We start from the raw sequence: 25,127 nt of genomic DNA on the forward strand, positions 1-25,127 counted from the left end.
GCCCAATTATTTTTTTCTGTTTTTGGTATTTTCTCCAAAATTACATTAAAACTTCAGGCTCTTACCCTCAAGCAGAGACAGCAGCATGACCACCATGTCTTTCTGTAAGTCCATCAGTTCTTTCAGCAGCTCAATTTGACTGGCATCCTACAAGTACATGGTCAACTATCATTCAGTGGTTTGTCTCAAGCAATTAGCCATTTGCACTCAATGTTTGGTGTTATGGCATATGTAAGTATCATAATAAGAAATGACATGTTTTCTGCTACAAAACAAACTACATGCTGTGGCTGCAATGCTCTACTTAGCGATGCACCTCCTCACAGAAATGAGAAAGTCTATTAGCCTGTTAGGTATGATGCAACTTGTACAATTGTATCATACCTGAGACAGCTTCATCTGCATGTTGGCGAAAACATGCAAGAAGCCCACCACTGCATCCCACAGTCTGCTGTGTGCTAAACTCTGCTGGTTCCCAATACATGGACCCTGCAGGAAAAAAATACAGTGAAGAAAAAACATCATGAAATATTTTAATCCCGACTTGACAAACTCAACAGTGCTGAGCGAGAGATCAGCATCTTACCTGGATGTACTCAGTCAGCGAGTTAAATATCTGCTTTGCTACAGATAACGCTTTGGAAAAGTTTCGCTTTCCGGTTTCATCAATTACTTCTTTGCCAGAGTAGTACCAGTAGAAGTCACTGATAGATTCCTGAAGGAGAACCACAGTGAGAAACAGGTTAAACAAACGCAACAAAGATGGTGACGATCATACTAAAGATGGATCCAGCCCTCAGTTTTGTGCTTTAATCACCTGAAGACGGAGCAGATAGTCCACAGTGCTGATAATGATGTTGACTGTGGTTGTGTTTCCAGTTTGGGTTCTCAGAAAATTCTGGAAATCTGAAAGATGAACAAATATTCTCAACGCCTCGATGCTTTTTTGTAAAACCGGTGCAATAAACTAAACTTGTGCAAACAAACTCTTGTGTTTCCGATGAAAACGTGCATTTGGAATAAACTCAAAGAGGGCCTCACCTCCATTGTGGCCCTCGCACAGAAGTTGCAAAAACCGGAAAAGATCTTTAGTAAACTCATCATTCTGTAGCACCTTGGAGCCTTGAGAGGAAATATTTTGGTGAACACAGCTGAAACTCTGCAATACTTACTGGTAACACTTCATATTGTAGTCCTTGTAATAAGTGTTAGTTAACAGCAGTAAGGCTCTTATAAGTCCTTCTTAAGATGTTAATAAGATGTTATATACATAGCATACTAAACAATAACATATAATAATGTATTATAAACTATGAACTTAATAGCCAACTATGTTTTCTTTGCAACTATTGCATTTAATGTGAGAACAATGGCTTACAAGGTTAGTAAATATATTATTATTAACTTTTTAATAATGCTTTTCATAGCTCTGTCTTTCTGTCCACTATGTTCTTAATAAATTAGACATAAAATAATAAAAGCTAGCTTAAAAAAACAACAACGCATACACTGTAAAAGGTGGTTAATTTGGGTTGCATAATGTTAATAATCATTCTGTCAGGAGTTACAAGCATCTTATTATACATTAACTAACACTTAATACAAGAACCTTATTATAAAGCATTACCTTTTTATTTCAACATGAGAAGGAATAATAACAATAATACTAATAATATGTGAATCTCCCTTTAAAAGCAATTAATATGACGCAAGCAGGACAGGTTTCATGTTCCAAACATTTTGAAGTCCAGGGCCTTTAGATTGCAGATTCAAAACTGAATCCAAAGTGCTTTTTTTTTTTTTTTTTTTTTTGTAAAAATGCTCTTTCCTTAAACAACAGTGAAACACTAGGACATTTCCATAAGCTGGAGGAAGCCTGATAACTTTCACATGCAGGCCATGACTGGGCCTGACAAAGAGCGGACAGACGGGATTACCTAATTCACTTTAAAAATCAGCTAGTCAACAGAGCTATATGAAATGAGCACAGTACAGTTCTTTAAGCATATAAAACCATGTGAAAGTTAAACATCTGTATCATAACCAGCTTTGTGAAATAGGCCCCAAGTAGAAAGCAAGACAAAGCTTTTTAAGGCTGTGGAATGATCCACAGACCTTCAAGTCAAACCCTTTGGAAGTGGCACTGATAGCCTTAGACTGACATATTTGAGCATCAGTAATAGGATTTGCATTAGTAAATGTTAACATGAAGGGAATGGGAACAAATATCACAAAAAAGGACAGTCAGTGGATTCTGAAGATCCACTTTCTGTGTACTCTAACAGTTGGCATGCACAGTGTCTCCCTACAGGCATCTGGGGAAGGGCAGGGCTGGGTACCATATAAAGCAAGGAGTATGGACCACAGATATGGAGGGGACATTCAGGGTGAAAGCATAGCCATATCAGCATGATCTAAATTTGCTATTTACCCCGCTCAGTGTGGACTGCCATCGATGGGTTTTTAAAATGACAGGAAGGAGACGAACAATACACGAAGACATAAGCAAAAAGAGAGGACATTGAGTTACAATACCAAGAGATATGAATATATCAGCTACTAGTGAAAAACAAAGACATGCAGTTAAAAAGAAATTTGTTTTCTGACAGGGAGAAAGGAAAAAAATAAAAATCATAGGCCTGGGTTATTTCTATGTACCATCTAATAAGATGAGGACCAAATAAGAATTCAGTCATGGTGAAAAGTTTGTAACGTTAACAGACACGAGTAGTAACAGTGAATTGTTAAACACAGAACTCAGTGGAAATGTTTAGCAGAGAACTGAATGATGAACAAACAGACGTTGTTTGATGTGAGAAGCATCAAGTGAAGAGTGCTTTTGTTGGAAGTTAGAGAGAGATGATAGGTCTTGTTTTAATGCTGGACCATGTCCTCTAAGACTAAATATTTTTATTTAACCTAACCTTCATTAAGAAACCCATACAGTAACCCAACATTATCCCATATCTTCCACTGTATAAAGTCCAAAAATATATATACAAATGTAATTTACTTGTACTCTGATTACTGCAAAAAAAGACATTAAAGACACCACACTGACAAGCAGCAAACTATTTCTATTAATCAAAATTTACATCCATAGCAATGAAATTTTGATTTCAAAGGCCATACATAAACTATGAATTAGCATTAATTAAGAGCTTTCAATAGATGCTGATGTTAAAGTTGGCATGGTTCAGCATTAGTTCATTGAGGGGTGGGGAAGGGTATAATCTTCTGTTGGGTGTAATCAAGGATAATATCAGGTGTTTCAGCAGCAGGCGTCTACTCTGAGAACCTCAAGAGAAACCGTTTGAAAGAGAAAACAAAGTAGATGTCACACAATGCATCTAATGAAAGTCCACTTCACTTACTAGAACCTTCCTCTGTCACCATGCCGAGTCCTTCTGCTTTGTTCTGTCTCTCAAATGCATTCAAGTCCAGGACACTAGGAGAAGAACCTCAAAATCAATTATGAGCATATGAATCATGCGTTTGTTTCCAGGAAGAATAATATCATAGTACCGACCTGCAGGACTGCATTAGTCCTGAAAGACTCTTGAAAAAGCCTGCATCTCTTTTTTCTTTCAAGTAATCGAGCATTTTCTGCGATGGGTGAAGTAAAGCATTACAGTCTTGTCAAAAAAATGAAATGTGAAATTAAAGTCATAAACTGGCGGTATGCACACACAGTGCAGAATGACCTCACCTGCTGAACTTGCACGTTGCCTCCATTTAGGATGGAGATGCCCAGTTTGAGGGTGCAGGTCACCATGGGGCCCAGACGACCTGATAGCAAAAATTTAAGATAAAAAAACAAAAAGCAGCCAGTTAAGGCAATTCATAATCTCTACAAACAAATACAAGCACGCACTTTTCTAAATATAGTTACAAAGTGCTTTACAGATCACAAACAGGTAAAAATAAGGCATGAAAAACTTAAATGGAGAAGACAAGGAGGACAACTTAGACCTCAGAGGATTAAGAGCAACCATTTTCTGCGGTAACACTGCTTCGGACACAACAGTAAATCAGCTGCGTAGCTGAGTGAGAAACAGATCATTACCTTTACTGGAGCTGATCATCTGCAGCACCATTTCAGCAGCGCCACGAGCGTGCAGCCTCGCCTGCTGATAAAGGATCTTCTGCTTTTCCATCTCCTTCTCCTGAGGGACGAACACACACATACAGTAATGAGGAAAGCTACATTTGAAGGAGGCTGACCACCTTTGCTACCAAGCCCCCACCAGGGTACCTCGAATGTCTTTTCTTTCCCTTCTTCCTCTTCTTCTTCCTCATCCTCTGCACAGCTCTGAGAACACAAAGGCACGCTTCAGGGTTTGATTTAATTTTCCAGCTGCCTAGATTTCATTTGCTGATAATTGATAAATTGAACTCGAAAGAACACTACCTTTGCCATCATGTCTGCATACGCAATATACAAAGGATCTTCTTCCAAGTGACTGAGAAAAAAATAAAGTCATGTTGTGTTAATATCATATATTCTGCTGGTTAAAGTACACAAAACGGACAAATTGATAGTGATTAAAATGTTAGACAATTATCACAGCAGATACCTCAAAAACTTGGATACACAAAAATTAAAACAGGCCACGGGGCAAAATATGTAATATGTGATCTGGAAGTGATTAAAAAAAGTTTGCTAATTGCTTAAAAGCAGAGTCATAACCATCTCACCTTCTTTCTGTCAGAGCATTGTGGCTGAAGTGCAGAATGAGTTGGTGGAGAGGGTCGGGCTGGATCTCAGCCACCTCCTCTTCCTCCTCCTCCACAATCTTCATTGGTGTTTTCTGCACAGGAGTGAACGATTAGCTCTGCTCAAATCGCATCTGCTTACTACTCAATGCACGAGACCTTTGATTCACTGACATCTTTGCAAACTCACTGACACTTTCACGCATTTGTCCAAAACACTGAAATGAGCTGTTAACATTCACCTAGTACCAGCATGCAGATGATTTTGATTTTGATTTTTTCGGTCCTGGTAATCCATGAATAGGACAAGACGTTAAGAGTGACTCATGAACAACAGAGTTGGAACACGTTTTCAAATGCATGCATGTTGCAGCAAACAGATGCAAGCAGTAAGCCGTTGGGTGATATGAATTTGAACATGGGGAATGATCCAGACGGCAAAGGAGCCTAACAAAGAGGGACTGTCAAAACGACACAGTCTTCGAGAGTCCAAACTAATCTGACAGTTTGGTCAAATAAAACTGACAATAAATTAATAATCATCCGAAAGGAACAGATTATAATCTAATCATAATGTATTTAAAGCTTTAATCAGTGAGAAACCTTTTTTTTTTTTAAAATGAATTTGCTGCACATCTGCAAGATCTAATATGAAATGTGATCTTCACATGACTACGCGAGCATGCCACTGATGTCACGGCCACAGAAAGTACTGGAATTTCACCTTCACACTCACACTACAGACTTACAGAGTACAGCAAAACGACAACTGATGGGTTGGATCCAGATCGGACAGCCAAACAGCTAGTGACAGTCTCCTATTGTAGTGAAAGGCCCTCCTTACCACTGCTGTCAGAAAGGCATAGCCTGCTTTTCTAGAGCTGTGAGTGCCGGAGCTGGCCCTGTGTCTCCTGAGTTGATCATGCAGCCTCTGACCCCTGACGGACCTCTGTTTGAAGGGTTTTGCGCGCCTAGAGCGGGGGACCCTGGGTGCTTTGGGCGAGGTCCCCACCCGGGCGCGCTCCCATGGCTCAACAGGTGCAGAGCTAAAGAAGCATTCGGCAGACAGGACTGGCAGAGGGGTGCCAACGCAGGGCACATGGGGCGAGGGCAAGGCTAGCCCAGTACTTACTGCCAGATCCTGAACTAGCTTCTCCTCAAAGGAGTACTCCTCTGCCTCTATCCAAAGTCTCTCATAGGCCGGGATGAAGAAGTTGATAGCACGATGCCTGGGGAGGGGGAGGTGGGGAGGAATGAAGGGGGGTAGGGGAAGGTAAGAGTGGCATTAGGGTAGGTTCTGGTGAGTTTTTGGTGGAGACAGGAAGGAGAGATGTTGGGAGGAGGAAGGGATTACAGGAAGTGCATTTCAGGCAGGGTGGTGATTGGTCAATGTGGGATCCACTGGCTCTTCTGACTGGTCATGTTTGGTCTCTAAAATACCTGCAGTTACCTCGTCAAAGGAGCATGCACACTTTAGGAGGGTTTTTGTTTTCTTATCTTAATGAAACTAATCATAATGTTGGAAACCAGCTGATCAACTTAACAAAATCAAGACTGATATATTTCTTTCTGCCTTTCTTCTTCTCTCCTTTCTTCATTGCTTCCTTTAGGGTTCACCTGAAATGAAACAGAGGCCTGCGGCTTGCAGTGCATTTCCACTTTCCAATAAAGTTTGTTTCACTCAATTCTCAGGCTCATTCTAGCTGACCAATCAGAATCAACAGTGCAGAGACAGTTGATTGCTAGGCAGAGATCGGTCCACAGCCTGGTGGATGAAGGGGGGAGGTTGAACAGATGAAGCATTCACCCCGTAGTTTCACTTTACCGTCAGCAGGGAGAACAGGCGGTCAAAGCTGGAGGCTTTGAATGCCCTTTCCAGCCAAACCTCCCGATAGCCATTCAGGAAGTAATTATTAATTTTGTATCTGAGGGAGGATGAGGTAGTGTTATGCAAGAAAACAACACAGAGGAGAGAATGTCATTAGGGAGGTGATGAGGGGTTTTACATGGGCACACAGTCAAGAAAAGAAAAATGAGCCCACCCTCCCACGGCTATTTGGTGATCGCTTGTTATGTACGGTTAGATTGAGACAAGACAATGTCTTAACTGGTTTATTTAAATAGAGAATGCCAATATTTAGATATTGACATTTTTTGCGTTGTCTGAAATGTTGCAGGTGTTTGTTTGTTTTTTAACTCACCTGGGTAAATTGTAGAGTGGAGCCATGCGGAAACAAGCCACTACAGCACGTTTACGCTGTTTCGATAGCAGCTTCTGCCACACACACTTTTTATTCCTAAGTGGTTGCTCCACCTAAAAGAGGATAGTAGACATTTGTGACTATACAAGGACGCTACACATAGCTTTTTAACTACCCTTTAAGACTGGGATTATTCTACAACCACAATTCAATTTATTGTAAAAGAATATAGGACAAAAATGTCCAGAAGGTTAATGACAAAAGCAGTGAGTAAGCTAGCTGCACAAAGAAATAAAATGTTATTTGAGAAACTGAAATGACTAAATGTTCTAGAACATGTCAATGTCTGGTAGTGGACTGTCAATATGTTTTTACCTGCTCCAGATGGAAGACTGCAGCAGAGATGCTCTGGACTCTGTCCACTGTATGCTCTGGGTTTGCTGGTTCCTCGCTCTTCACCACAACATCTTTGTACAGGTTCATCTGCCACTGGACCGCTGGGTCATCAGACTACAACACCAAAATCAATCATTTAAAAAAAAAGACTAATAAAAAAAAGCACATGAAATCAACAGTTTTATTACCTAAACTACTGGAACCAATCTTACCTTGTCCTGGAGATGGAGATTCTGACGCAAATGCTCCTTCACCTCATCATCTGTGTCTTTCTATGAAGGGACATGCAATGTGGTGTTATTAAAATATTTCTTCATTTAATTAAAACATCAGATTATTTGTGCAATGCAAAAGAAAGCACACCAGCCTGAGAGAAGTGCACCTATGAAAGAAAGTGTCAAAGTATGATGACTGCAGTGCTGATGGGAAAAAAAAAGACCAAACTGACTGACCATCTATCATCATCTTAAAGATGGATGCACAGACTACACTCTACCTGTAGACCTACCAGTGATGAGAGCAAGTTGCACTTCATAGTATTCCATATTTTTTTGGACTTGCAACTTCATTAAAGTCATCTATGATCTAACATAACAGATATGTATATGTGGACCTCTGCACGCCGTCCCTACAGATGCTGTGATCTAAAATCCTTTGTTCCAGGTCCTATTTTGTCAGCTCACCAGGCTGTAGCGTATCTTGGCCAAAGAGACGAGCTCCTGGTCTCCTGGGGTGCACATGTTAAGGCCGATGGGTAGCATCTTCTTCAGGGCGGCTACAATTAGAGACGTTTGAATGGAGTAGTATTCACCACGCCGGAGCTTGTGTTTCCTCTCCTGGTCCCCACCTGTCTACAGAGGTTAAGAAAATATAAGAGACATAACATAAGACGACTAATGTGAGAGCTGAAGGTAATCAGAGACTATAAAAATAATGATTATTTACCTTGACCTTAAACATACCTTTCCTCTTAACATTTTCTTTATTGTCATTATTAAAGTTCTTGAAAATTGAGAGTTTAGATCAGTTTGACACCTGAGCTTTTTACTCACATGGACTTGCACATACTGATTAATATGAGCATCAATTCTTAAAGTGTGTGTGTGTGTGCGCGCATGCGTAGACAGACAGACAGACAGACAGAGCAAAAAGTAAGGGAAAAAACGGAATAGATCAACCAGGTTCTCAAATCACATTTAAGTCATTTTATAATAAGGGGGCAAAAGGTGTTTCACCTACAAACCATTCAAAAAGATGAATCACAACCGAAGGGACCAAAGTGGAGTCTTTCACCATAAATCATTTAGCAAGCAGAGTCCTTCAAAAGGTGAGAAGCTTTATAAAAAATAAAAAATAAAAAAATAAAAATAAAAAAATTCTTCTGTGAGAATTGAACCAAGACACTCTGAGAGTACCAATAAATCAAATGCTCAGCCAAAACAAATAAACATCGAACTCTCTCTGTGTCAGCTGGTTGAGAGGCTGCTGGACGACACGCTGTCATCATCTAGATTTTTAAGAGACTTTATTACGACAAAAATGTCAAATGTAAACCTAGCGTAGGTGTGAACTTAGGAGTGTGAACTCACTGAGTTTATAAAACAGCTCACATTTGCACATTTGTCTTGTTCAGCACGTGTTAAAGGGGCGATTAAAAACATAATAAAAGTGCTTGTTCAAGTAAGTTTTCTTTACATTAGCAGAACCTGTGATATTGGAACATCAACAAAGGATATTCAGGTTATGCTTTTCCAAAGTGCTGATATTATAAAGGAAAGAAGAGCTACATGAATTCAGCTTAAACCCAGAGATGATTAAAATGTACTTTCCTTCATCTCCTTCATGAATAAGGACAAAGGTCATCTACAGTCTTGTGAAAAAGAAAGTTGTTGAATCGAGATTTTAACAGGATGCATGGTCCTGTGAAAACTTTCATTTTAACATCACAGTATAATAAAGTCCCTCCTTAAAAGGAAAGAGTCGTGAATGAAAAATATTCATGTTATGAATTCATATTAAAAGAAGCTCAAAGAATGATTATTATCATCTGATTACCCATAAAATCTGATCAGGACTTCTAACATGGTTCATCCTCAGCAAGGCGATAATATTTGTGAATACTCGTTATTCATTAAATCTGGTTAGTCTGACCTTATGACATTTTTCAGTTAAATCTATAGTAGGATCTCGTCCAATAATAGCATGTTAAGTAATATTTCATATTTTCTTTTTTTAATGACATTTCTTACTTTATCAGATTCAGTTATATTGTTGTGAGCATCAGTTAGTGTCTAATCTTTTTTACATTTTACATCTCTCTTTTTTGGATTTCTTTGTGTCAGCTGAAGCTGAGTGATACAAAATTAAAACTAAAGATATTTTAAAGCTGTTCTCACACACCAAGTTTCAAATCATTCTGACACAGGAGCAAGTCAAAGACCCACATCCCCATCTTTACCTTAGACATCTTAGTCTTGCCTTCACCAGTTAGGAAGCCCAAATTGTTGATTTCATTCTGAACCACAAAGTTTTGCTCCTCACGCTTAAAGTTCTGGATTCAGAGAACAAAGAAATAACGTGACGGGAATAAATGAGTTAATCTTGGTATTGTAACTATTATCATGAAAGACTGGACAGCGAGGCTTACATGTGACTTGCACCAGAGGATGAAGATCTCAGCCACCATCCTAAAGAGCTCAGTGGAGTCTGCGTCCGGCTCCTTCAGCCACCTGGACCTGGAGTGGACAAAGACATGAAGCATGTTTAGCTGGAAGGACTTAATATTTGTCAGATTACATCTGTGCAGGACTGGACCAAATAAAAACCCAAAGCAAAACAAACAAACAAAAAAAACCCTCAGTGTATTGAATGTTGACATAAAAATTGCAAAATCACTAAAATCCACTAAATAGCGTTTTAGAGATGGTCAAGAAGTAGCGTGTATATATTTTGCACCTGTTGTTGTCCACATAACGAATGAGCATGGGGTAGAAAGCATAGAGGTCCCTGCAGAGCACAGCAAACTCATCCAAGATGAGCAGTTCTGCCTCCTGGTTGTCACCTTTGCTGTCAGCTTTCAGCAGCTCCTCTTCAGCCACCACCTGCATATGCAGTGCATAAACAACAATCAGTTTATTAGTATGAACATCTTCAATAATAACCCCATCTCGCCATCCTCTCTCTGAGCAAAGAAGTATTTTTATTTTCCAAAAAGGATGTAAATATACTGAAAGTTTACACCACAACTTCAGCAGCTATTAATTGAGTCAAAAAAAAAGTACTTGAACCACAGACATCACTTGACAGTGGATATAATGTGCAACTACAACAGCATGTACAGTATATTTTAAGCGCTCACCTTCACCGTCTTCTTCTTTAATTTATCCAGTGTGGGCAGGAAATGGGTTCTGAGCAGATCTGCTCCAGCTTTGCAGATGATTGGCTGAGAATAGACTGTGAATAAACATCCGGAAATTATTTTCTCAGCTGAGACGCTGACATTTTCAAGAATAAGCCAGCTTTTGCAAAAGGTCTGAGTCACAGTTTTAAAGAACACAGGTGAAAAGTCATCCCTTGGTCCCTGGAAAAAAAGATGTTAGACAGCATCTCCAAATAACTTATTAGAATCCCATGACTGGAATACATTTACTGACTTCTCTAACAATAATACTGGGGGCTTACCGGCAATCCTCTTCATCCAAGGAGCATCATCAATGCCCAGGTTGCTGTTGAGGATCTTGAGGATATTTCCCAGAATGATGCTGAGGTGTTCAGAGGTCACCATGGTGCAGCACTGAGTATCTGGGGGCGAGTTCTCTGGACCTTTCTCCCACCAGTAGGACAGATAGTTACACAGCATGGGAAGGATTACCTCTATAACCTGCAGCAAATGGGCAGAAGGCTGAATGTCTGAATCAGAGTGTGTGTACTGTGACATAAGTGAGATTATCAATGCACAGCTTCCAGAGTTGATTTTATATTTTTTGCTATGTTTTTTTATATGTCGTATTTTACATTTATTCAGTAATATAAAATAAAATACCAGTTGATTAAAAGGATAGTTAATATTTTATTTCACTTATAATAACTATAATAACAATCAAAATTAATGGAGCTGAGGCTGAGATGGCCTGACTTCCAGTGGCCTGACCTTTTATACTTCACATTGGATTGAGCACTTCCAATAATACAAACTAATAGCATGTAAAGTAGTCAGCAGTTGCAATAAAAAAAAAATAATCCAGATGTTTGTTTAATAATACTAATATCCCATAAACTCTTCTGACCTGTGGCATGTCACTATAGCGAGCACCAGACTCTGACACATCATTGACGTCTTTGAGAAGTTTGTCAAGACGAGGCATCTCTGGGCACATCTCCTCCACTGTGTCAGGCATACTCAGGACTAGAACAGGAAAACAATCGCTGTGATTAATCACAGAGATTCTATCTATAAGCTGGCATTCTTAAAACCGCCAAGTTAATAATAGTATATGTTTATCAAAAGACATTATATAGTAACAATCAAATTAAAATAAAAATGAGGATCAGGGAGATTCTTACTGGCTCGCTCTCGAGGGGTCTTGGTGTTGAAGACTGAGAGTGGGTTGTGAGCGTTTAGATGAGGCTCCAGGAAAGCTACGGGCATGGCTCCAACCAGAGTCGCCAGGCTCTCCCCCAGTGCTGGCAGATGCCTATTTATGATACAAATCAACATGGAAATTTGCATAATGTGATATTACTTATGCAAAATAAGCACACAGATAAAGACAAGTCAAATGTCAAAATGTACAAGAGCAAGTTACTCTTGTAGGTGGAAGATTTTACAGATGCCAGAAATAGGCAAAGACATATTTTTTGGCTTGTGTTTGTTTGTTTTTTTTAACACTTTTTCCCCCCTTTTCCCCTGTTGGCAGTCAAAAACTTTAAAACTTCACCGCTGTTATTTTTACAGTTTGACTTGGCTGAAAGTTTCTCATTCAGAGCAGCTTTTTAAGATATTAGTTTTGGGGAACCATTTTTAAAATTTCTATTTATTTAGTTATTTACTATTTTAAGTAGATCTATATTAAATACAAAAATGTATAATTTCAGTCAAGACCACTACAATGATTACAGAAGAAACACAGTGAAAAGGAGATCCTTGGGTGGAGGTGGGTTGCAAAGTGGCTTGCAGATGCCCAGCAGCTGTGGCAGACTAAAGGAGCTATGAAATTATCAACTGGATCCAAAGAAAGGTGTCAGCTTATGTGAACTGACTTTAAGATCAGGTGATCTTCCAAGATTGAGGATCAGACTGGTTTAATGGAAGCTTGAACTTAAACAGTAGGCTTGATTTTTGCCTTAATTTTGTAACAGACGCCCTTTCCCATCAAATTTGCCATATAAATCAAAGTACATCATTAAACAATGAAGTATTTAATAAGTGCATGTGGTGAAGGTGTGGTCCTGGGCTCAGCTGCAGGGGAGGGGTGGTGCCAGGAGGCAGGTGAAGCCACAGGTGGTAGCGACTGGAATGATGACAGTGTCTTTTCTTTTCGTAGTGAAGCAAAAGACGAGCATGGTGTGTGTGAGCTGAGACCAGCGCTAAGTAGAGATTGTGGCATTGTGTGTGTACATGACAATAAAAACTGAGAACTGTGAACACAGCCATTGTGTGTGTGGGTCCATCTTACAGTGCACACAGTATGTTAAAGAAAAATCTTGTCAGCCATATCATACTTACCTGTGTATAATACCGATTTTCTGTATTAGAAAAGTTTTGCCTCCTACCTCTCCACAAACAAGTTCTTTCCTGTTCCCAGAGAGTACAAACATGTCAGAATTCTGTAGCAAGACAGCTGGACGTCATCCACTGAAACAAATAACATGCATCCATTAAACATCAGCAAAAAGAAACGAGAAACTTTGAGGGAAAACCAGTACAAAAAATAGGAAAGTATATTAGAATATTCCTATTAGAAAATCCATATAATAGGAATTCTGTGCAAACTGGGAATATAAAGAAGGCTAAATCAACTATTTCCCATCTCGCTTTTGGTGTATTTAACTGTATTTTGTTTATTCTTTTCACTTTTCTCTTAGCTAACTATGATGAATAACTACAGTATGAAAAAAAAACTATAAAAAAAAGACAGTCGATAACAGCAAACACTGAGCATGGAAACTCACAAAGCAAGTCCACTCCAAACTCGTATGTTTTGATATGCTCAAAGAGGGCAGTGAGGATAGGCAGCAGTGCCACTGTCACATAGTTTATGCTTTGACTGACGCTCTTCATCTGGGCACGGGATTGCATGAACTTTCCCAGTTTCAGCATCTCCAGCAGCTTCTCCAAGTCTTCTGCTGCATTCTCAAAGAAAGTCTTTAACCCGACTTTTACCAGCTCAGAGCCAGTCTTCATCACTGTTCTGTAGGAAGGAGGGAACAGAAAGGCTAGTATGCATGCAAAAATACTTTTTTTTTTATGAGTTAGTGGTTTAAAGATAATACATGCGTGTCTTTTATTGAGCTTTATTACAAGTCTTATGAAGTAATACGCACTTACCTTGTGTCAAGTGAGTGAGTAAGGATGTGCAGACAGCTCACCATCATTGCTGAATCACTTCCTGTGGGATATATTTAATGTAGATACTCAAAAGGATTGCAAACAAAAAGCCACACAAACATATGAACAGAAGCAACCTTACCAAAGAGAGAAATCCTGTGTCTGACAAGAGCTGCCAGCTTACAGAACAGACTGGAAAAGAAAGGAAGTAAGAACGAAACTGAAGAAGATGTTAGGAAAAAGCAACCGAGTGAAAGAAAACAAGAAAGGGCTTTATGAAAATACAAGAAAACACACTGATCAGCAAAAACATGATGACAGTACCTGGTGACCATCTCCTTCTCTTTATTGGAGGCACAACCACAACTGCTCAGGTTCTTACTAGGTGTAGACAGGAAGTACAGGCAGTGGTTTTTAAATGTTTGATCAGTCAGGGGAAGCAACACCTGGGGAGAAGAAATAAACACTTTAATTAATAAAAATAAAAAAAGTAACTACAACAGCACATCAGTGGCTCAGCTGCAAACAGAGCTCCCAACCTTGGCAAAGAACTTGATTTCCTGGTCATGAGGGGATTTGTCGGTCTTCCCACTGGTGGCCATCGCCTCTGGATTAACGATGTTGAACACCAATGTCAGCCAAGGCTTTTAGCACTGAACAGTACTAAAAAAGTACATCAGCATCTGCGTATAAAAATGCAGCAGACTTACCAAGATGAGCAATGAACTCCTGGGCAGAGTCAACATTCTTCAGCAACCTCTTAAGGAACTTGTAAGAAAAGCGTTTTTCCATTGATGATGAATCCTGCTCCATGTCCTTCAAGCCTCTGTGAGACAGAAACACTACTGACTACTAGTCAAGAGTCAAATCTTTGGTTTATTATCTCAAAATTTCAACTTACTCAGCAGTTTGACTCAGAAAGTCAAAACTTTAAGGTACTAACTGTAAATTTTGAGATAATAACATAAAATTTTGAAACAGCAACACAGCCAAAAAATGCTTTTTCCACTAGTGGAAACAAGCATCCATAGTAGCAGAAGTGCTCATTAGGATTTTCCCCAAGTTTTCAGTATAGCACTGGTAAAGTGCTATACAGTTGCCTAAATTTTCATTTCTTTAAAACGTGAGCATTAGGAGGCTGACCTTGTGATGGCATAGCCGCTAATCTGCAGGAACTTGAAGAGCTCCTGGGCCTTCTCTCTGTCTCTGTACTTCTCTTTAGCTGTCAAGGTATCATAGGGTACCAGCAGTGGGTGGGTCCCTCCTCCTGGACAAGATTGAAAAGTCATTTCAGGTGCTTTCTTTTGAACACAAATAAATAACACCTCGACTGCTGTTCATAAAACTTCACTACGATTTGCACACCTTTGCTGACAAGCTCAGTTTTCTTCTTCTTGGCCCAGATGTTGTGGTAATTTTCTGCAACCACCTCCACCATGCCCTGCAGAAACAGAAAAAGTGCAGCTTTTCTCAGTTTTTTTGTATTTTGTATTAGAAGATACATGGGAACATTTAGGAAGAGTCAAATGAAACCCAACCTGCAGCTCTCTCGACAAGGTGACATTGTGCAGATCCATTGGAGCGGGACTGAATCCATTAATCTACAAAGTAAAAGAGAAGCAAATTGCTTTTGAATCAGCGTTTTAGTTGGCAAAATGTGCAAAAGCTAACAAAAAACAGCAAAAGATAATACAGATGAAAGGATATGATGGATGGCTGTGATTTATGAACAGCAAACGGAGAAGTTTTAACTGCCAACATCGCTAACAGACTGAAAATTCATTTATTGCCCTTCTGCTGTCATCCCTCCTGGATCTAGCAGATTTATCATTTAGGCTACTAAAAGACATCTGCAAGTAAATGTTGCAGACAAAATGCTAATATATGCATATATCCACACTTTACTCACAGTCAAGTCTTTTCCATGCTGCATTTCTGCATCAGTGGCTTTTAATCGAATATTTCTTAAGATCTGCTAAATGTTAATTGTAGAATTTTTGTTCATTGACTCAATAAAAATGATCCCTACCCACGCTTAAAATCTGTTTTAAATGCTACGCTGAAAAGACTAGCAGTAAAAATATCTCCAGTCTGAAAAAATGTGAATATTTTCTTTTATATATTTTACTACAGTACGTGCTTTGAGCTCTCTATGGATCAAAAAAAGACTCTTTATTCTTTAAGTTAAAAACAAAGCAGACAATTCTCAGTTCCCAAAACACAGATTTCCATTAAAAAAGTGGTCTTGAGAAATGAAGCCTTCATTAAACTTGTATTCATTACTGATACAAGCCATTGGGACTGTTGTTTGGCGTTTATTATTCTTGCATGACAACAGTGGTCCTGCTATTTACTTTTTAATGGGCTCCTGTTATAAATGATGTCTGCTTTCTGTAGCGTGAATCACCAAAGACGGAAAAATGAAAAAGGAGCGTCTAGGGAATTGTTGTCAGTTGATGAGATAGTAAATATGCATCGCAAAAGGAAACATTTATAAATGTGTTACCTGGGACTCCGAGATCTTCCGCTGTTTTTCGCTCTCTCGTTGCTGGAACATCGCCTCACCCTCTTTGGTCCTCTCAATGTTCCAGCCCATAGCCAACATGCTCTTCAGTGACTCTCTCACTGGCCAGCGATATGTTTCTCTCTCCTACAGAATGAACACATTCACAGTCTAACACTCTGTCCTGTAGAAGACATGCAGGCTATATAGAATAGGCCTATAGACCAGATGTCACAGCTTAACAAAATGTGAAAACATTTACACAAAAATCAAACAAACACACATGTATTTCTTTTCAAACTTCTGATAAAAATGTCCTTGTAAAATCATTACTTATGATGTGGCTTTTTTCTTGCCGTCTCAGTAAACCGCCTCAGAGAGTTTTCAGAACATAAGTGTGTGTGTCTGTCCACCTTTGATAGTGTATGAATTTGTTTGTCTGTGGCTCCACCCTTGCATATTTTCTGGCTACCTTAGTAGGAGTTTTAGAGTTTATCTTACAGAGTATATTTGGCCTTCACCTCTCGTTTTTGACCCAACACCTGACACAAAACCCGAGTGGTGCATTTGCCCCTTTGGTTGATCCAGCCACTGTTCACAGAAGCCTCATCAGAAATACTCTCAAGCTGTCAAGGTGCCATTCTTCAACAAGGGTGACCAGCTTTCTCAGCTGTGTGAGCACTAATGTGCACGTACCTTCTCACTCAGAGATTTATAGGGCTTCAGGAGTGGATGGGTTTTGGCCTGCTCATCCACAGTGTCTCCATGTTTCCAGCCCACTGACATCTGCAACACAGTTTATTTCAATTAATTACACCATCTCGCATTTTATTAAACCATGAAATGTAAACTGTTTTAGTAAAATGACTGAGACTACAAAGTACAATTACAACTTTGCATTTCTTTGGATTTTTATAACATAAATTGACTCCAAGCATGAGTAAAGAAGACACTGAGAACACGAAGGCACGAACCTTCTCTGAGGACCACTTGTCATGGGAATGCTCTGCATATTTGTTGGCAATGTACTCAAGTTTTTCAGGAAGGGAGATACTGAAAAGTCAAAATTGTGTTTAAGTCATAACATATGAATAAAAACATTTAGAAACATGACATGAAACATGCTGCTTTAACAAGGCTGCATTTTTAGAACACTTACTTGGCAGTGCTGATGGGTTTGGGGTCAAAGTTACCCTGTGCGTCCATTGATGCCTGCTTCTCCAGCGTTGCACCTAAACTGGAATCCACAAAGTCTGGAGGCAGGGCCCCAGCGATTGCACACAGGCATGACTTGGCCATTTTGAAAAGTTCAGCATCATATTTCTACAAAATGTAAGAAGAGAGGGAAAGGGGTGCTTAGAAGTTTCACCATTTCACTTTTATGTTTTCAGAACGTGTCTGCTGAGACAACTACAGTGGAGCAGAGTAGGATCAGCCCCCCTCCCAAAAAGGAATGAAAATGAAAGCTGGAAAAGTCTGCACCATGTAGTGACCTGTCACAGACTGATAAATGATTCATCTGATTTGGCTTTGCCTCAGCTGCACTGCTCACAAGCACTTCATTGAGCTTTCACTTCACTGCCTCTGACTACTGAGAACTTTTCTCTCAGGAGATCCACACTCAAGTGTTGAAAACTCAAGATTTAAATAAATAAATAAATAAATAAGAATATATATATATATTTTAAATATAGGAGAACAGAGTTTTACAAGCACCACTCAGCTACCAAACATTTTGTTCTGCAAAAATGCGGATCAGAAAAATACCACTTCTAGTCCTGGTTCATTCTCGGAGAACAACAAATACGCAAAATACAGAGAATTTTTACAGCTCTATGCACACTGGGCCAGCTCATCTTTAATAATAAATACTTATAAATAAATTCCTGGCTGTACCTTATGAGACAGGGAGTCAAAGATTCCCCAGAAGAGTTTCTTGGTGAGAAGGAGCTCCTCCTCAGAGGCAGTACCAAAGCTGCCCATACCAGATGGCAGGCAGTAGTACTTCCAGTTCTGCTCGTAGTGATTGGTCAGCAGCTAGAAATAAGAAACACAAACACGCACAAAAATTCCTGAATATTTTTACACTCCAATTGCGATTGCTACAATCATGTTGTTTAACTCTGGAAGTTAGGAAGACAACGGGTTCCCAAATTTTACATCCCAGTGATTGCCTGTGTTATTTCTTCAATAACCTTTTTGACTCATACATCAAACACATATTAACAAGAAAGTGTTTTGCGTCTCACCCGGAGAGATATCTTGCAATATTCATTGAGCATTGGAACGTCGAACACCAGACGTCTGAGCAGCTGCTGCATCATAGAGGGACGCAGGTGTCTGTGAAATAAGTGCAGAATTACATCTGTGTAGGCGGAATATGATTTTCTCTTATGTGCATGTGCTCACATCCAAGAATATTTTAAGAACTGTGAGAAGGAAAACTTTTATGTTGTAACCTTACATATGTGGCAGGCATATACTCTACGCATCATGCTGCACGAGTCCAGGTAAGGACATGGATCAAGGTCACGCTAAATGTGTTAAATTTACACCAAAATTAAAGCAGCTTGAGCGGCTATAATTTTCTACCATCACACAAAATTTGAAAATTTTACACACAAACAAAAAAAGATGCAACCATTGAAACATTTGAAAAGTGAAGCCAGTGCCCTAAACCTGCATTATTTTTAATGGCCTGCAGGGGGAAAATCCAGATTTCTTTAATTTAACTCAGCTAAGACTAAATAAAGCTAAAGAAGCCTTACTTGCAGATTGCCAGCAGACACTCTTCAATGGCATCCCTTTGGGCTTTGGTGAGTGAGCGGCCTTTTGACAGCCTGTAGATAGTCTGCAACGTGGAGTCAACCAGCTGTGCGTAGTGCTCTGTGCTGCCAAAGAGAGCGGCACAGCGGGTCAGCAGAGGCAGCAGAGCTGAGCCGATGTACCTGTTCATGGCCAGCGCAGTCTCTGTGGTGCTCAACACCTCCTGTGAGACAGAGAACAATGCATGTAACTGAAAAAGGAAGAGCAGCCCAATCTCTACACGCAGAGATTAACAGAAGGTGGAAGTGATTATAGGTTCCGCCAAATGTAAATATTATGCAGTTCTCTAATAGCAGAAAAGGACAGCAAAGCTGAAGAGCTTCAATTTCCACTGATGTCACAGACGGGGATAACTGTATTCATTAAAACCAAAGTTTGAAAAGTCTTTCTGTAGCTTCTTGTTATTTTTGTGGGAAACAGGTGGTGTTTGTGATGGTGTCATTTACCTTTTGCATGTAAATTAAGTTCCAAATGTAAAAAGTTCCGGATGGATACTTTTCAAAACTGGAAACGGCTTACTGTGAGCCATTCAACCATAAATAATGGCCAGACAATTTGTTAGTAGAAAATGAATCTGCACTAAGAGCAGTGAAGGTGGGAATTTGTTCACAATTTTCTCCCTTTAAAAAACAAAAGAATAATAACGGAGCAAAGTAAAGGACTAAAGGAAAATAACCATAATTGAACTAGTTGATAATTACTTCGCTGATTTAGACTATATTGCGTTATATTTGAATCATAGACTATACATAAGACATACATAACATATTTTGGGTAAGTAGTAAGTGTGATGAGAGCAAAGGTTCACTTAATCACCTGTCAAGTCATTTTAAATGACTCCAAGTGTGTACCTTCGATGCACAAATTCTCCTTACAAAGAGCAAAAACTCACCAAAGGAAATCCAAACTTTATATCTAGTTTCTTATCATCTATCAAAGCTCCTCGGTCTGCAGCTTGTTTTGCCACTTTCAGGATCCTCTGGCTCATTGATTTGATTGACTGTTAATCTGTGCTAGACTGATAAATGGATAATTCAACCAAAATATTTCTTTCAAAGTGTTCGCAACTTCCCAGATCGTTCTGTGTAGCAAATGACCGGATAAACTGGGTTACGAAAAAATGTAGTCTGAGTGAAGTTTTTATACTGAACTGTTTAAAAGCTAAGGGTGACCTGATCAGTAGGCCGATTATTATGTTAATATTTCTGAAAATTTGCAACAGGCTTAGTAACTGTTCTGAGCAATCGGTGCTCATGTTTGATAAGATTTACTCCCTCTGTGGCACATTTGATGAGCAAACTAGAAACCTTCATTTCATTATCAGTAAATGACAAAAGACTTAAGATCTCAAAAATGTAACAGGAGCAGAGACGACAGAGACGATTACACCTGTCAGGTACAACTAGAGCTTACATCCTTTGCATTTGCAGAGACTAAAATGTACTTTTTCAGGAAGTGGATACAAATTCTTTGGCAGGTAGTCATTGACAAAATGGGACTTTGAAGGTGAAAGTGTGTGTGTGTGTGTGTGTGTCGTGAATGTTCTAGGACTTACCGTATCCAGAGACGCCGAGGCTCGGAGGTCAGGCAGGAAGCCAACCTCCAACATCTGGAGCAGGAAGCTCTGGTCCTCGATGCCATAAACTCTGTCCAGGAAGAGCACCATGGGGGCCTTGTGGTCGGGACAGAAACAAGCTGACATGTCTGGTTCGGTCACTGTGCCATCTGAAGGTTGGTGGAGCAAAACAAAAACCAATGAAAGGGATTCACTGAAGAAAGTTTCAAATGTAACATGATTTCGGAATAAAATTAGGCTTTAGAGTTTAAGGGAAATGTAATCCCAGACACAATAAGCTGAGGAAACCAAGCATAAATGTGAAATGTATTTATTTTCTGGTGTTCTTGCTGTTGAGCATCGTTGTAACCCATAATTTTATAAGCAAGGCACAAAGTAGAAAGGTACTAAAAACACAATGTAGGCATATTTGTTTTCCACAAAGATGTAGAGGGAAGCAAAGGCTCTCTCCTAAGTGATGTCTCCTGCCATTGCAAAGGCACTTACAATAATATACGTCTAGTTAGCAGAGCTGTGATGATACTCTGCAGAGTTATGAAATTATTTCAGCTTCCTTAATCTGGCAGTATGACACACATGCTGTACCAGGCAGAGTTTTTATTATTTGCCGTAGGCAGTAAGGTAATGCGGCATGTTTGTTCAGCAGGATGTGGCAAAAACTGTTTGTGATCTACAGCAGCCCGGGTTTGCCTGTAGAGTATAAATTAGATTTTTTAATCAGACTACCGTGCACCTTCAGCCGTGAATCTAAACCAAACAACATTTTCCTTTCCCAGGTAGACATCCCGTCTCACCTTAATTCACTTCTGTTTATGAGTTTCCTTTTAACAATCAGAAACTGCCTAAAGCAAACTTAGACCGGCATACCTTTATTAACGACAGGCATTTTGAGGGGGATGCTGATGACGCCCACCAGGTCCGAAGTGGGAACCAGAGAGCGCAGGATGGCTCTGATACGCAGCGCCTCACCTTTACCTGCATTGATAAGCTGTAAGAGATGCACAGGCACAAAACAAAAACAATCTCTTTCTCATAAGAGTCCCTGTGACAGTATACAGAATCTCATTCTTCAGCTCAGGCTGTTGTCGAAGGCCTTACATGCATCTCAGGAGCACAGCGTCCCAGCAGGTCAATGAGGGCAGAGTAGAAGGACATGATGGCGTTGCCCATGTGAATCACTTCCCCTTCCTCCTCACCAGACCTGAAACAGACAAACACACTATATAAAAATTATACGCACAGTATAATAAATATTATCCTGAACACGAGAAACATTTCTTGGAAGTTGCAGACGAGCTCTGCAGGGTGGTTTCAGGATACGGCGGGCAACAGAGGCGCAGTAAATTGGGCAATTTTGTGAGCATTTATAATAATGTTTTGGCACAATACATGATCTCCTTGCAGGCTATTCTGTTATACATATTGATTTTGAGCAGCTTTCCAATCTCTCTCCCCACTTCAGGCCATACAAACTTTCAACATTAAAATTCAGTCAGTGTTACAGGCTTTGTATACTTATGTAGAAAGGCAGGGACAAACAGCCAATGCCAGGGATAATGTATTCCTTTCTTTTACATATTCTTCCAGAAAAGTACCTTTTTTTTTATACTGTCCTTAGGCTCCAATTATGATTTAAAATCTCTGATATTTTTTTATTCAAGACTTGCTTTAATAACACCTGGGTTGCAGTTGCATTATAAGACTTATATGTTTCCAGTAGTTGAAAAAGTTTTTCATTTTTTCCCCTCTTTTTTAAAAATGTCAAAGTCATCCGAGATAAATGATCGCTTAAAAAAAAAAATCTGTGGTTCTTAAATGTGTCTTCAAACACATCATGAATGTGAATTTAGCTGCTGAAGTAAATTATATTTTGCTAAATAAAGAGTAATTAAGAAGATTTTCTTGTTTTGGTAGGAGTTTTTTTTTTTTTTTTAAAGAGAGAGAACAAAAGACAATTATTTGATAAAACTCCACTTTCAAACAGCAATTACCTCTCTCTTTCTCTTCACTGTTCTCTTGCTGGGCAAAGGCAATGAAATAAACTTAGATCTCTTTTCCCGTAATGTGATATGGCTCTATTTGAGGGTCTAGCAACAAAGAATAATGCTGGTTTAGCTAAGCACACAGGGAAATCTAACTAAAAGTAACATTTCACACAGAGACCCAGATAATGAGAGCCTTAATCACAAGAGACTGGCTTTAGAGTTTCTGAATGGGTTTCTTAGTGTCTCGTGGTGATAAAAATGCTGATTCAGTATATTTTAAACACTGTGGAAAAAGAAAACAAAGAACTGGTGTCGTTTTTACCCAGTAGTGACTCCAGCAGGAGTCTTGGGCAGGTCCAGGGCAGGATCTTCAGAGATCTTGATGGCCTCTTCCATGGCAGCCAGCAGACCCTGACCTCCCTCGCCCCTCAAGGCTGGGCCGAAACACTCTGGACGTCTGATGAGCAGCTTCACCACCACGTTGGCATTTTCCTCCACGCTCTCACCTGGTGTGAGGAAGAGAAAAAAAAAAAAAGGAGGAAAAAAAAGCAGACCAATGGAAAGGAAAATTGTTATTATCCCCAAAAGGAAAGGTGAGAGTCAGCTAGAGCGTAAAACCCCTGAAAGTGGTATTCAGCAGCTTCTAAAGCAACGCTACATTTTTTATCCAGGAAAAGCCGACTCACATTTCCACGTGAGTCCTCAGCAGGACCCTGGCATCCTTCCCCAGTGGATTTTTTAAATTTCTGTGCAGTTTTTCATTTCTATTCCAAAAACAGCATCACTGTTAAATCCCCTGCTGCTTTAATACACAATACTCACAATTATACAGATGCAGTAAAATCACCCTAGACTGTTTCTTTGTTGTGATGCCATTTTTTTTGTTTTATCTCAATACTTATTTATTGCTCAGTTACACATATTCAGCGACTTAATTAGATTATATTTTCTTTAAAAAGCATCTCGGGAGTGTCCTCGGGAGGTTGAAGCTATGGGAAAGTTTTCCTAGTTTGTAATAATACTTTTTATGTAACACACTGCACGGTAACTAGTTTTTGCACATTCAATTAAAATCCAGATATTAAACAAGACTCGAATAAAAAACAAAAATCAATAAATCATAAATCACACACATAACACAACAGCGCCACATAAATATGTATCCACCAAATATCCTTACCACATACGAATATATGAAAACACTCAATATAAAATATAGTTTTTGTTTTGTTTGCTTTGCTTACCCCTTGCCAAATTCCCCTCCCCCTGTCTGTCTCCTTTCTCATTCCCATGTTGTCTTTATACCACGTGTTCAGCTTTTAAGTATTCTTTGCACCATGTAGGTTTAGCCTGGTGTCTGACCTCGTCTGTTCTCCTGACAAAGTCGAACTGACCACGTGTATACTCAACTGTATGCCACAATTAAAGCCTCTTTGAACTTTAAGATAGCCTCTGGTGTCATGTATATCAGGCTTGGGTACAAGCGGAGGCTTCACACAATGGTACACTCAGATATTGACAAAAAACCTCTGTGTTTACAGGATAACTCCACAAGCAATGTTTTCCTGCTTTATTTAACATTTTCCAGTCTGTTGCACTTCTAATCAGCATGCTGATGGGTGCAGTCGGCATGCTTTGTTGTGAAACAAACCAAGGGCCAAGTATATCACTGCACCAAAACGAGCAGAGGAACAGAATTGCCAGGGATGAAAAGTCATCTTAGTGCTCAGTATAAAACATACCGTTGCAGAAAACGGCGAACCTCAGGAATGAGAGGTAGCGCTCTCCCTCTATGGGGTTCCAGCCGAGGTCTGGGTATCCCTTAGCCACCAGCATGGCGCAGCTCTGAAGACCACAGCCTGCTAGGTATGTCACCACCTACGGTCAAGCAATTCTGCTTCACTCCTGGGTATTATAATGGCACACTGTCTTTCTGACTCAGTGTCAGCAACAGTGACAGCTTGAAAGCCTCTGCTGAGCTAAGCTTTTCCAGCTGTCACAAAATCATTCAGCACTTTTTCATAGAAAACTTTGGTGGCCTGAGCTTTCTATTCTTATCCGACTTGCTTCCTCTATAATTGTATGTGTCATCTGAGTAGCGCTGCGTTCTAGCATTGACAGATGATTAGCGCGTATTCTTCCTCTTCTGTGGCCTCCTCGAACTTTATGAACACTGAGCTGCACATAATTGGAAGAACATGTCTTGTGGGTTGGCGAAAGCCAGATTTTAAACCAAAACCAACATGGTGGCCTGAAATGTGTTGGCAAAAACTTTCGAGATGAAGAATAAACCTAGCAGCAGAATGCAATGCAAGGTTTAGACAGTGAATAAGATCCTGTATCCACATAATTCCCTAATTCTTAATGTTTGACTTTA

General features: G+C 39.6%; 1 protein-coding gene across 9 annotated transcripts in view; it reads right to left on the reverse strand.

The window, feature by feature from the left end:
• ryr3 (ryanodine receptor 3) overlaps positions 1-25,127 on the reverse strand; it is a 117,471-nt gene that overhangs the window by 11,275 nt on the left and 81,069 nt on the right. For 3 of the 9 annotated variants that reach the window (XM_040018285.1, XM_040018284.1, XM_040018281.1), the window contains 47 exons: positions 24,493-24,628; positions 23,073-23,256; positions 21,864-21,966; positions 21,633-21,753; positions 20,745-20,914; positions 19,132-19,352; positions 18,613-18,703; positions 18,260-18,400; positions 17,523-17,686; positions 17,338-17,416; positions 17,060-17,149; positions 16,367-16,510; positions 15,399-15,461; positions 15,226-15,301; positions 15,004-15,127; positions 14,571-14,686; positions 14,400-14,467; positions 14,185-14,306; positions 14,003-14,052; positions 13,861-13,921; positions 13,485-13,723; positions 13,086-13,167; positions 11,877-12,007; positions 11,600-11,718; positions 10,995-11,193; positions 10,672-10,766; positions 10,269-10,414; positions 9,961-10,048; positions 9,772-9,864; positions 7,997-8,164; positions 7,526-7,585; positions 7,293-7,427; positions 6,918-7,030; positions 6,542-6,641; positions 4,699-4,811; positions 4,412-4,463; positions 4,256-4,312; positions 4,067-4,166; positions 3,710-3,789; positions 3,530-3,606; positions 3,375-3,448; positions 2,432-2,446; positions 1,042-1,122; positions 818-906; positions 587-715; positions 385-489; positions 66-147 (listed from right to left, as the gene is read on the reverse strand). In XM_040018285.1, coding sequence (XP_039874219.1) covers positions 66-147; positions 385-489; positions 587-715; positions 818-906; positions 1,042-1,122; positions 2,432-2,446; positions 3,375-3,448; positions 3,530-3,606; positions 3,710-3,789; positions 4,067-4,166; positions 4,256-4,312; positions 4,412-4,463; positions 4,699-4,811; positions 6,542-6,641; positions 6,918-7,030; positions 7,293-7,427; positions 7,526-7,585; positions 7,997-8,164; positions 9,772-9,864; positions 9,961-10,048; positions 10,269-10,414; positions 10,672-10,766; positions 10,995-11,193; positions 11,600-11,718; positions 11,877-12,007; positions 13,086-13,167; positions 13,485-13,723; positions 13,861-13,921; positions 14,003-14,052; positions 14,185-14,306; positions 14,400-14,467; positions 14,571-14,686; positions 15,004-15,127; positions 15,226-15,301; positions 15,399-15,461; positions 16,367-16,510; positions 17,060-17,149; positions 17,338-17,416; positions 17,523-17,686; positions 18,260-18,400; positions 18,613-18,703; positions 19,132-19,352; positions 20,745-20,914; positions 21,633-21,753; positions 21,864-21,966; positions 23,073-23,256; positions 24,493-24,628 — 5,146 coding nt within the window. Of the gene's footprint in view, positions 1-65; positions 148-384; positions 490-586; positions 716-817; positions 907-1,041; positions 1,123-2,431; positions 2,447-3,374; positions 3,449-3,529; positions 3,607-3,709; positions 3,790-4,066; positions 4,167-4,255; positions 4,313-4,411; positions 4,464-4,698; positions 4,812-5,848; positions 5,946-6,541; positions 6,642-6,917; positions 7,031-7,292; positions 7,428-7,525; positions 7,586-7,996; positions 8,165-9,771; positions 9,865-9,960; positions 10,049-10,268; positions 10,415-10,671; positions 10,767-10,994; positions 11,194-11,599; positions 11,719-11,876; positions 12,008-13,085; positions 13,168-13,484; positions 13,724-13,860; positions 13,922-14,002; positions 14,053-14,184; positions 14,307-14,399; positions 14,468-14,570; positions 14,687-15,003; positions 15,128-15,225; positions 15,302-15,398; positions 15,462-16,366; positions 16,511-17,059; positions 17,150-17,337; positions 17,417-17,522; positions 17,687-18,259; positions 18,401-18,612; positions 18,704-19,131; positions 19,353-20,744; positions 20,915-21,632; positions 21,754-21,863; positions 21,967-23,072; positions 23,257-24,492; positions 24,629-25,127 lie in introns of all 9 variants that reach the window. The other 6 variants (XM_040018286.1, XM_040018282.1, XM_040018289.1 and 3 more) reach the window with 3 other exon arrangements.

The sequence above is a fragment of the Simochromis diagramma genome, unplaced genomic scaffold (assembly GCF_900408965.1).
Source record: "Simochromis diagramma unplaced genomic scaffold, fSimDia1.1 OVJJ01000802.1, whole genome shotgun sequence".
Classification (NCBI taxonomy): Eukaryota; Metazoa; Chordata; class Actinopteri; order Cichliformes; family Cichlidae; genus Simochromis; species Simochromis diagramma.